The 11,755-nt window shown below is 44.5% G+C and overlaps 2 protein-coding genes across 2 annotated transcripts; one reads left to right on the top strand and one right to left on the bottom strand.

The window, feature by feature from the left end:
- The first annotated feature begins 1,312 nt into the window (after positions 1-1,312).
- On the top strand, positions 1,313-4,629 carry LOC132462579 (RING finger protein 11-like). Its single transcript, XM_060058164.1, has 3 exons — positions 1,313-2,006; positions 2,305-2,474; positions 2,599-4,629. Exons 1-3 carry the CDS (start codon positions 1,884-1,886, stop codon positions 2,768-2,770), a joined length of 465 nt encoding a protein of 154 aa, XP_059914147.1. The 5' UTR covers positions 1,313-1,883; the 3' UTR covers positions 2,771-4,629.
- A 926-nt stretch (positions 4,630-5,555) lies between these two features.
- Positions 5,556-11,225, bottom strand: rpe65a (retinoid isomerohydrolase RPE65 a). The gene is made up of 14 exons (XM_060058150.1): positions 11,065-11,225; positions 10,368-10,450; positions 10,019-10,169; positions 9,804-9,911; positions 9,299-9,440; positions 8,938-9,085; positions 8,658-8,739; positions 8,380-8,512; positions 8,092-8,231; positions 7,549-7,678; positions 7,338-7,452; positions 7,040-7,134; positions 6,623-6,734; positions 5,556-6,002 (listed from the first exon to the last, which is right to left on the bottom strand). Exons 1-14 carry the CDS (start codon positions 11,073-11,075, stop codon positions 5,857-5,859), a joined length of 1,596 nt encoding a protein of 531 aa, XP_059914133.1. The 5' UTR covers positions 11,076-11,225; the 3' UTR covers positions 5,556-5,856.
- Between the last annotated feature and the right edge of the window lie 530 nt (positions 11,226-11,755).

Here is an 11,755-nt window from a genome sequence, read left to right as displayed (position 1 = left end):
CTTTTATTGCCTATCCATTTTATTAAGATGTAATAATAATAATAATAATAATACATTTCATTTAGAGGCGCCTTTCAAGACACCCAAGGTCACCTTACAGAGCATATAGTCATCATACATTTTTTAAAAAACAAGACATTGTGGAAAAAAATAAATAAATTAACATAAGCAATAAGAAATAAATAAAACAAAAACAAGACAAAACAAAACAAAAAAAACAAACAATCAAAACAGTGATCAGTTAGACGTTGTGAGCGAGTTTGAACAGGTGAGTTTTGAGTTGTGACTTGAAGGTTGTAATGGTGTCTGACTGTTTTATGTGTGGGGGGAGGGAGTTCCAGAGCCTGGGTGCTGAACAGCTGAATGACCGGGCACCCATTGTAGTGAGTCGTGATGTGGGGATACATAGTAGTCCAGCAGAGGTTGAGCGGAGGGAGCGGGAGGGAGTGTATTCTTGGAGGAGGTCGCAGAGATAACTGGGGGCTAGGTTGTGGAGAGCTTTGTAGGTGAGGAGTAGGGTTTTGTATTGGATACGGTAGTGTACTGGGAGCCAGTGAAGTTGGATGAGGACAGGGGTGATGTGGTCAGATGATTTGGTGCGGGTGATGATCCGGGCGGCTGAGTTCTGAATGATCTGCAGTCTGTTGATGAGTTTGGTGGGGAGTCCGGTGAGGAGGGCGTTGCAGTAGTCTATGCGTGATGTGACAAATGAGTGAACTAGGATTTCAGTGCTGGATTGGGTCAGTGATGGGCGGAGTCTGGCGATGTTGCGGAGGTGGAAGAATGCAGTCCGGGTGATGTTGTGAATATGGGGTGCGAATGAGAGGGTGTTGTCCAGGATGACGCCGAGGCTCTTGACTTTGGAGGAGAAGGGTACTGGGAATCCATCGATAATTATGAGTGGAGCTGGGGTGTGTTGTGATTTAGTGAGGGTGGATTTGGATCCGATGAGCAGGGCCTCGGTCTTGTTTCCATTGAGTTTCAGGAAGTTCCTGCTCAACCAGCTCCGGATCTCTTCCAGGCACGTGATGAGGGAGGTGGGGGGGATGGCAGCGGTGGGTTTGGTGGAGATGTAGACCTGTGTGAGTGTAATAGACCTGTGTAATAAATTATTTTAATCCTGGGCACATATTACATACAATCTAAACTCTATCTTATCTTAACTCTCTTATCTTATTAAAATTGTGAAATATTCTTATATTTATAAGAAACGTCCCAGTCATGCTGCTCATCCTAGGGTGACGTGATGGAAAACCGACCAATGAAATCGCTCAAGCAAAAAAACAACAAAGCTCGACACCGCGGACCTTGACGTCATCTCCAGTGGCCCAACGCGTCATCGGGGAGGCAGAGGCTAGGCTAGCAAAGAAAAACAAACTGAGTACGTGCTGCTTATCCGCGGAGCGGAGGGGATGTCGACCCGATCTAATAAATACATCCGTCTTCTATAGATCCACCGGTGCCGACCCAGTGAATGTTGTCTCCAGAGTTAGATTTTCCGCGGAAGATGAGCTCTGTGCAGCGGGGAAGGCGCTAACCTGGCTAGTTAACAGCGGCTAGTTAGCAGTGGCTAGGTAGCCAGGCTGCTAACCTTCTTTGTTTTGATGCCTTCAGCTGATCCCTGTACAATGTGCACCAGCGGTTAGCTGAGGCACACGATTAGACAACCCTCGCATGCATGTCATTCAGAACATATTTTAAAAATTACATCGTTCGTCCTCGGAGGCTTTAATGTTTAGATTTCAACACATTTAATCGGATCGAAGCACAACATTTGCGGCCAAGTGAGGGAGGCTCGACTGCAACAACAACAAAAAGCCAGACAGACAGCTCCTTGTCGACTGGCTGGCACACTGCTCCGCCCGGACCGCGAAGAGAGAGACATGGGCAACTGTCTGAAGTCTCCCACCTCGGACGATATATCGTTGCTGCACGATTCCCTGTCAGACATGGCGAGCTATGGCGAAGGGCCAGACCCCGACCTGGAGCCGCCTCCGCCCTACCAGGTGGGAACCCGTTCTGACTCTGTATATGATGAAATCGTAATGTACAATCATTAAACCTCGTTAGGTCTTCAGTGTTGTATAGCTGTTGTGTTGTCATTTCCCCATAGGCTTTTCTACATAGAGCAGAGCAGCACACTTTAATTGATTATTCATTCCAATTAACTAATATTTGGGGTGTTATCTTTTCAGGGCTCAAGTGTTTTGCTGACTTGATGTTTGCTGTGATGGCAGTGTATTGCATTACCAACTAACGCATAACTGAAAATACGAAACGGTGTAGCCTCGCTTTGTGTTCCAGGAGCAGGCCAACATGCCGATGTACCATCCCACCCCAAGTCAGACCCGCCTGGCCACCCAGCTGACGGAAGAGGAGCAGATCCGCATCGCACAGCGCATCGGCCTCATCCACCACCTCCCCAAGGGCGTGTACGACGGAGGCCAAGATGGCTCCGAGAAGAAGATCAGAGAGTAAGCTTTTGAATAACACAAAAAAAACGATTTCAACTTAATCAAGTGTAAGCTGGACTTTGTTTTGAGCCCGAAAAGCAACTTAACCCACTGTTGCTGCTTCCCCCCCCCCCCCCCCCCCCAGGTGTGTGATCTGCATGATGGACTTTGTGTACGGCGACCCCATCCGGTTCCTGCCCTGTATGCATATCTACCACATGGACTGTATCGACGACTGGCTCATGCGCTCCTTCACCTGCCCGTCGTGCATGGAGCCCGTGGACGCCGCCCTCCTCTCCACCTACGAGACCAACTGACCGGACAACTCCCCCCCCCCCCACTGACCCACCTGACGCTGACTGACACCGACCACGCCTCTCCCTCGGCCCCGTTCTCACACACACAGAGAACAAAACAAACCCAATCTGCTGCGCTTTCGTACGTTGGGACGTTGCAGTCGACAGGGCGGCTGGGGTCCGCTCTGAAAACAGACCGTTTCGATAACGGCCGGTTATTCGACGGACACGAATGAACCGGATGGCATGTGGTGCCTCCCCGGGAGTGTGACCCAATCACCTTGTCCACACTGCTAGAATAATCAAGACACAATTGTTTATTTTCAGACGACAGTGCATGACCGTGGTTGTAGTAGTGTGTGTGTGTGTGTGCGTGTGTTTCTTTTTTTTCTCCCTCATTTCCACCTGAGCTGGTCTCGGTGGTGTCCCACCTCGAATAGCATCAGTTTTACTTGGTTAGCATCAGTTCAATTCAATGTTTCTGCTACTGACTTCACTGACCAAATTCCGCCAGCAAGAACTTTCATTGTTTCAGTGTGTCTGCGGTCTCAACTGGAAGCATAACGTCGGTTATGTCTGCTAGACTCGTTCATCGCTGTAAAAAACAAAGAAAATACCGAAAAAAATAGAGCGATATAAAAAAAGCTTTGCACTTTGTGGAGATAGGTGTAAAATACTTAATTGTACACTGGTAGTGTCGAGTGATGACCCCTGTTATATTTCCCAGAAACCACAAGCTGCCATTCAGCAACAATGTATATGTAATGCAGAGTTGGGCTACATGACTCCTGGGCTACTGAACTCAATGGCATCTCTTTGAGTTCCATCGAGTCACTGAGTGTCTTCTATATGTCGTGGCCACACTGCCACTCTTACGAAGTGCAAATTCAAAGTTGTGTCAAAAACAACTTGACGATTTGAAGGATTACCCGTTCAGCGTTTGAATTGTGACAGGTAATGTACGTTACCCAAAGAGTAAAGCAAAGCTGGTCCGCCGCCGCAAAAAGGGCTCAAACGCATGAGCCGGGGGATCAGCTTAAACTGAACAACGCTTGCACAAATACTCATCGGATCCAGAGACTTGCACTTTACTTACATGACTATAATGGAATTCATAGATTAATATATACTTTCAATATCTTGCACTATCCATTGTATGGCTTTCCATTTTTCCTTTTTCTTTCTTTTTCGTTGCAGACAGGTTAAATTGAGAAACATCAATGGTGACAGTCGTCATCCTGATGACCTATTTCATGAATTGTGTAATTCTGTAATAAGAGCCGGTCTGGTGTGTTCTGCTTGTGTGGCCCCTTGTCGTGTTTTCGTGTCTGTACAGAGGGACAGAGGTTCGCTCCACTGACCGAGAGTAGGCTAGATCACGTGATAGCTCATGCCATGTTCCAATAAAGGCCATGCAGCCTATTGATTGTCCATTGGCTACAACTTGTTTGATTATTGGTTTTGTAGCAGTACCCTGTTAGCCGTTGATCAGATTTAAACTGCAGTGTGTGTGGTTTAATTTCCTATGTGATGCTGTGTTCTGAGTTTCTTTGGTTGCAATCCTTTTATTTTTCTTTCCACCTTGTGTCTTGGCCAAGTGTTGAAGTTGTATAGACTCCATTGTGTATTTAGGAGACTAACCACCCTAACTCTTAATCTATATGCTACGTATAGTTTTAGCATGACTATGCAAACCTCTGTCCCGAATGAATTTCCGAGAAAGAGAGTTCAGATTACACCTTTTCAGTCATGGGCTTTTCTATTTCAGCATTTATTATTTTGACTTTGGTTTGAACTCTCTGAAAATATCCATGTCATTTTGGTTTTTTTGAAGTTTAACATGCCCTTGTTATGTAAACAAAAATAAATCTGAAAGCACACGTTTTGTCTCGCTAAATCTTGGACGTTTAACAAATGCTTCTTTGAGTTTAACGGGTTAACTCTGAGAGAGGGATTACAGACTGTTGTTGTTTCTCAATTGAAAAAAAAACCCGCTCAAATTCTCCACAAACGCACAGTTCGCACAATCAGTGTGATACCTGCTACAGATCTCCCACTGACCATTCCAATCACACGGTGCTCACACACTGACCACTTTCAGTGAGGGTCTGCTCATCTCAAACCAATGCCTTTTATCAACAAGCTTTTTTACCCAGCTTGTGAACAGAACAGATTTGAACTGTAGATTGGGTCTTAACCTTTCACGATCTTTCCCTACCACCATGCCACACATCTGCATGTTATTATCAGTAATTACACAATGCCCATGTGTTCTTGTGATTAACCTGTGACGCGGTAAATCCGCCTGGCAGTGCATTACTAGCCGGGGGGTTTCTGCAAGCTGTGGCTCATGATGGCAGAGATTACAATTGGGCAACTCTTAGGGAAAGCAAAGCTTCTGAAGGATTAATTCGCTGGTGTTGCAAACACAATGGAATGTTCATTGTATCACTGGTGTACTGTTCTAAAAATATGGTAACAAATTAAACAGCTTCAAGAGCCCTTTAATCAAATAATGGTCTTGTATTTGGTTAGGTTGAGCTCAGAGAAACTGTAGAAAACAGTTGTATAATGTATTGAATTGAGTCCCAGACAGAAAACACTATTTTATGTATTCTTGAAGGGAAACATGCTTTGGCTTTCTTTTAGGGAGCTCAGGTAAACAATCTATGTTAAAGGAACCTTGAATGGATGCCAGCAGGCTCTCTACTATGTTTTGCTAAATTGTAATAACTTGTTTTGATTTGTATTAGCTTCCACAGATTATACATTGTTGATGCAATCCAAAAACAGTGGGTGACAAAACTTGTGAGCCAACAGCAAACATCCATTTATTTTCATCACAAACATGACCTTTACAATATAATTTAGCGTTTCTCAACAAACCAGTTATGCCGTGTGAATTTATCTCCTAAAGAAATCAAAGCAATTTCACAAAATGCTCCATTAAATTTGAATCAAACAATAACATTAGAACTGACCTGACTCCAATCCACAACCAACCTTAATCAAGACCACATAAAAGAGGAGGCACGCAATCACTTCTTTACCAAATCTCCCTCCTCAAAACAGTGATGGGTGTCATTTTTTATTTTTTTCTCGGCAAGTTAGGGTTTGTACATCCCGTGGAACGTGACGGGCATGGTGCAATCCACCTCGGCCCTGGCGATCTCCGACAGGTCCCTGGCGTTCAGGATGAGCATGTATCCAGGCCTCTGGGCGCCCGGGGCCACCACGATGGTCAGGAGCACCCCTGTGGGCGACCACAAAGCAACACGCAGGGTCTGAGTCATGGTGAGTCCGCTTTGTGAAGAAGACCTAACCTTCAGGAGAGTCTTAGATTTTACATTTACATTTAGGGCATTTAGCAGACGCTTTTTACCCAAAGCGACTTACAATAAGTACATTTGTCAGAAGACAGCGAAACAACTAAATATCTCTGTCGGTACAGTAAGGATGTTCATAGAACCAAGTGCCAAGCACTAACAATCGCTAGTATAGGGTAACCCATTCACCGTATACAACAAAGCTAGCTAGGATAAGATGCTACACATGCCAAGTACTATTTTTAAGTGCCTGGACGCACAACATACCATAAGTGCGTACATTAAGTGTCAGGACGTACAACATACAATAAGTGCCTACAATAAGTGCCAGGACGTACAACATACAATAAGTGCGTACAATAAGTGCATACATTAAGTGCCTGGACGTACAACATACAATAAGTGCATACATTAAGTGTCAGGACGTACTACATACAATAAGTGCGTCAGAGGGGTTTGGGGGGGGTAAGGGGGAGAGGCTATGCAGAGTCTAGGGTGAAATGAACTCTAAACCAGTGAGTCTTGTTGTTGTTCTCCATTGACCTACCGTCGTCCTCATCGATGCCATCGGGGGTCTGGACGAAGAGGGGCTCTGAGGGGTAGGAGTCGGGCTCCTGCCACACCCAGGTCTCCTTGGTCTTCACGTTGAGCTTCACGATCTGTGAGAACAACAGCGAAACCGTAGCATCGACTAACACGTGTGTAAATGGTAACTCGACTGCATTTATACAGCGCTTTGCTAACCAGCGGCCACTCAAAGCGCTTTACAATATGGCCTAACATACAACCATTCATGCACATATCCACAAACTGACGGCGGTGTCAGCCACGCAAGGCAACCGCCACATGCCGCCCTTAGGTAGTGGTTTGATACCATGTCACCAAACTGAGAATGATCGCGCTTTATACGTTATGCATTTTATTTCAAAGTACAGAGTAAAGTTGAACGTCCGTCTTTACTTACCCTGTCTGGGATGAAGTGGTTGAGACCCAGGCCGTAGGCATATGTGTAGTTCTTTCCAGCGTACTTCTCGTAGTTGATCTGGGGGAACTCGAAGGCTAGTGACAACAAAAGCACATGGAATAAACAATACATATTCAAATTCATATAACAGGGTGACAGTGGGGCCCTGTGTGTGTGTGCGTGCATCTGTGTGTGTGTGTGTGTGTGTGTGTGTGTGTGTGTAAGTGTGTGTGTGTGTGTGTGTGTGTGTGTGTGTGTGTGTGTGTGTGTGTGTGTGTCTGTGTGTGTGTGTGTGTACCTTGGCGGGGCCCCGAGAACAGCACCTCGGGCTCCAACCAGATGGTCCCGTCGGAGTGCATGACGGCGGTGGCCGTGGTGTAGGGCAGGCTGACCAGGTTCTTCCCCTGCTCCTCCTGGCGTGGTGAACAACAGCGCGAGGAGGACAGGGTTAGTGTTCAGTGTCATGTCGTGGCCCTTCTAGCGTCGACGAGGGCTCTGGGGGGACCCACCTTGTGGATGTCCAAGGGGATGACGTATCGGCGCACTTCGGGCTGCGGCGCCATCATGGCCGCCTTCTTCACCTCGTCCCAGTTGGCTCGCAGGTTGGCCAGCCAGAGGTAGTTGTACACAAACTCAAACCTGCAGCGCAAGGTGGTTCAAAACGCACAAAATCGAATGAGGGCGTCAAACATATCTACTTATAATCCGATTGTTTTCAGATTGTAACCCTTAAAGGGACACTGTGTCAAATGTACTCCCATCTAGTGGTACAATTGTATATTGCAATCAAACTAATAGTGCTCGCTTCTTCAAAAACTACGGGTGGCAGTGTGCCAAGAAGCTGTGTCATGACATCCAATACTACCTCATCGAGTCATAGAGGCAGAGATAATTTGACACCAATGAGGACTTATTTATGAATGAATACGTTGATTTGAGGTAATAAATGACTTAAAATATTACACAGTGTCCCTTTAAGTCTTTGTTTTTTTTACCAATCAAAAACATATAGGAAAAAACGAATGATTGTCGTGATTTATTCCAATGATTACCCTTTCCACGCGCACACGTCCACCACGACAAAGCCGTCGTCCTCGTAGGTGTTGATGTGGTGGAAGAGGCCGATGGCGGCCGCCCTGAACTTGTGGTCGATGTACTCCCCGGGGTCTTTAGCGGCCAGGTGGAACCAGGTCTGTGAACACAGATGGATGAGGGTATGACGTCTCTGACAGGATCGTAATAACAACGTGTAGGAGGGTGACACATTGGCCCTCGCTGCACAGGAAACACAAATACATGAACAATCTGTAGATCAGTGGATTTGAACGGTGGTGTCGCACCCCAAGGGTCTCGTTGGACTCGAAGCAGTCCATATAGTTGGACCCCCGGATGCTCCAGGCACTCAGGAACTTCAGCAGGTTGATCTTCACGGGGGTCTCCACGAAGACAAAGTAGTTCTCGGACATGCCGAAGCTGGGATAGCGAAAATACATGATATCGGTTAAATAATAAACACGCAGTTCACAACCTCCTGTTGACAGTGTGTGTGATGCAGATGTTACACACACACACAGTTCAGAACCTGTTGAGGTGTGTGTGTGATGCAGGTGTTACACACCTGTGCACATAGGAAGGCTTGAAGCGCTCAGCGCTGGGGAACTGAACCACTACTTTGGACTTCGCAATGGGATCCGATTTATCTAAGAGAGAGAGAAAAAATAGTATTTAGATACATGTGAGATATGATACGTATAATATATAAGTAACGATTAATATTATTATTATGGTTGATGTCCTATTTACCTAATCAAAGACCTCATCCTCCCCCCTCCCCAATACATTTAAAGTTATAACGAGCATGAACGGCTTAAACGAGTGGAAACAGCAACAAGATCCACCTTTCTGTGCCGGGGGCATCCTGACGATGTTGTAGGCCAGAGTTGCTCCTTTCCCCATGCAGTTTCCAATGTTGTACACGGTTCCATCTCTCTCAATGTGGGGGTGGGCGGTCAGGCCGTTGACGTTGACATAGTTGCACAAATCAACCTGCATGGAAATAAAAATACTCTCTGTATAATTTGTGTGATTTCAATTTTTGCAATATATATTACTAAGCAATCTACGTTTAAAAAATAAGATGGCTTTGGGTTTTCTGGCTATATATACTGTTGGCTATTACAATTTGCACTAGTCCTTAATCCCTAATCATGATGTGAAAGAGTTTCAGATTTATTTAAAGAACAATGGAGAGTGTTCCACCTTCTTGGTCGTCTCCAGAGTGTCCGTGTCGACTTTGGTGATGAAGTTGGTTTCCGTCACAGCGTAGTAGTCCTCGCCGATCGGGTAAACGTTCACCAGGCAGTTATCTGTCACCTCAACACCCTTGAAGTAAGAGAAAAACCTGCAAAACAAAAAACAATCATTTACATTTAGAGCCTTTAGCAGTACTTTTATCCAAAGCGACTTACAATAAGTACATTTGTCGGAAGAAAGAGAAACTATGCAGAGTCCTCTGCATATTGTGAACTCTGAACTCTGACCAGGTGATTCATAATTAATAATGATATACAGACAGAGAGAGTCTGTGAGCCTTGCTCGCTCTGTGCATTACGTACCTACTCATCAAAGCTATGTAAATAAAGGTATTACGATGACAATGATGCCAGATTCTTGGTTTCATTGTTCTTCTTTACTTGTAATAATGAGGATTTCCTTTTCGGCTCATACGAAAACAAATAAAATTTGTGTCTATTAGAAAGCCCACCTGGAGAAGATGTTTTTACAGGGATCGGGATAGGCAAAGGTACCAAACTCAGTGATGACCACACGCTTCTCTGTGATGGCTCGTACATAAGCATCCGTTTTGATAAACCTAGATGTGCAGTAGATGTGGAGGTAAGCAGAAATATGTTGTCACATTTGGTTTCATTGATTTTAATCAACAGCATCGAGTGTGTAAATCTATAAATCTGGTCTTACTTTCTGAAGTAGGTGACCTGTCCATTCTTGAAGTCAAATTTGTGCATGAGGGCCTGGCCGTCAAACAGGTGATAGAAAGGCTCATCTCCAACCTCAAAGAGTCCAGGTCCCAAGCGCAGAAGACTCCCTCTTAGGAAGGAAGGAATTCTCCCTGTAAAGTGCAAGCATCAACATCATCCACCAAAACAGGGAACAGCAACAGAAGGGCCAAATTACTTAATACAAATTCATATTTCACCCAGAATTTTGAAACATTTATTCATTCAAAATAGGGTTCTCAATGGTTTGTCTAAATGTGAGAGACACACAAGGTTTATAGACACATGACCGCTTGGAGAAGCCTACACACCTGTGATGACCGCTGGAATAGGCTCAGACAACTCTTCACAAGTCTCAAAGATCTTTTTGTAGCTGCCCGCTGGGTGTTCAATTCTGAAATGTCAAGACGATGAGAGCATTGAAGCATGAGGACATTTCCATCCTTAGAGAACTTTTTTCTCTGTGACCAAAAGGTTGTGTTTTTAAACAGGTCACCCAGTTCATGTTTCCTCAACATGGCTGTAAGGTCAGAGTAACCAATATAACCTTCAAACATCCCACGAGCATTAGCCGTTCGGCTTCAAATCCACAGAGGCTTCAAGTGCCCGACAAAGGAAAGGATTAATCAAAAACATCCACAAAGATCAAATCAAGTTTCCAGCCAATGAAACCAAAGCCACACGATCGCTCAATAAAGTGGGTTTAATTTTAATAGAGGCTAAACCTTCTGATAATTTCACATTGCAATCAATGTTCAAAACTATAATTTGAACATTATACACTATAATTTCAAACCCACTATAATCATTATAACCATTTATGTCAGGTCAGGCAGGCATCATCTACGATGAATGAGATCATTTGGAAAGTTTAAAAAACAAATCGGTGCTACATTTTCCTGTTGTTACACTCCATCACAAGCAGCTACCCTCAAGCCTTAAGTGTCGTCAGCACTTAAGGCTTAAGTGTTAAGGAATACAAGGTTAGGAAGAGGAATCAACACTCACCTGCTAACCATGGCTTCTTCCTGTGTAATCACACAACACAATCAAATAGTTTCTGTTTCAGTTCGGATATGGAGGTCTGATTTCCCCTCTGATGATGGTAGGCCTATATAGGCCTGTTTTATAGGGTAGCTTTACGCGTTGGAATCCCTTTTTTAGGGACGGTCCATTGTGCTGTAAACCATCCGGCCGGCCAATCACATCGCATGCTGAACATAAATTCCATTGTGCCAGTATCCTTCTCTAGCCATGGGTCGACCCTGTTCAGAACGGACTTATGCAACATTTCACAAAGTTAGAACCCATTCTTGCAAATGTGTGGCAATAAAACACGTGATTGTTTAAGTCATGCCGACGATGCCGTAGGCTGAAGTTTAGCTTTAACATTTTTACACAACTGTTTCAAAGTGTAATCCTTTCAAAATGGAATTAGTGCAAAACAATGGAAGTTACTTTTAGGCAGAGTGGTAATAAATATATAAATAAACAGTTTAAGATAACACTAAGTATTTTGAAGATCAAACGCTCTCTATAAACTAGAAAACGAAATAAACCTGTATTGTGTTTAGTTTAAGATTGGCATTTTGCACGCTGGATTTCATTTGTCTGTTTTTGTTCTTCATTGCGAAACCCAGGGAGCTCACATTTTTTCGTCTCATTGCAATAATCCACTATGGTGGAGGCTTATGACAAC

The sequence above is a fragment of the Gadus macrocephalus genome, chromosome 8, assembly GCF_031168955.1.
Source record: "Gadus macrocephalus chromosome 8, ASM3116895v1".
NCBI lineage: Eukaryota > Metazoa > Chordata > Actinopteri > Gadiformes > Gadidae > Gadus > Gadus macrocephalus.
This window is presented reverse-complemented; position numbering and strand designations above follow the sequence as displayed.

Bases quoted from the DNA above. Each gene is read 5' to 3' on its own strand.
- LOC132462579 (XM_060058164.1), top strand. From the start codon at position 1,884: ATGGGCAACTGTCTGAAGTCTCCCACCTCGGACGATATATCGTTGCTG. The intron at 2,007-2,304 runs GTGGGAACCCGT...TTTGTGTTCCAG, and splicing joins AGCCGCCTCCGCCCTACCAG to GAGCAGGCCAACATGCCGAT. The intron at 2,475-2,598 runs GTAAGCTTTTGA...CCCCCCCCCCAG, and splicing joins TCCGAGAAGAAGATCAGAGA to GTGTGTGATCTGCATGATGG.
- rpe65a (XM_060058150.1), bottom strand. The intron at 8,740-8,937 runs GTGGATCTTGTT...TCTCTCTCTTAG, and splicing joins GATGCCCCCGGCACAGAAAG to ATAAATCGGATCCCATTGCG. The intron at 7,453-7,548 runs GTGGGTCCCCCC...TCACCACGCCAG, and splicing joins TCCCCTTGGACATCCACAAG to GAGGAGCAGGGGAAGAACCT.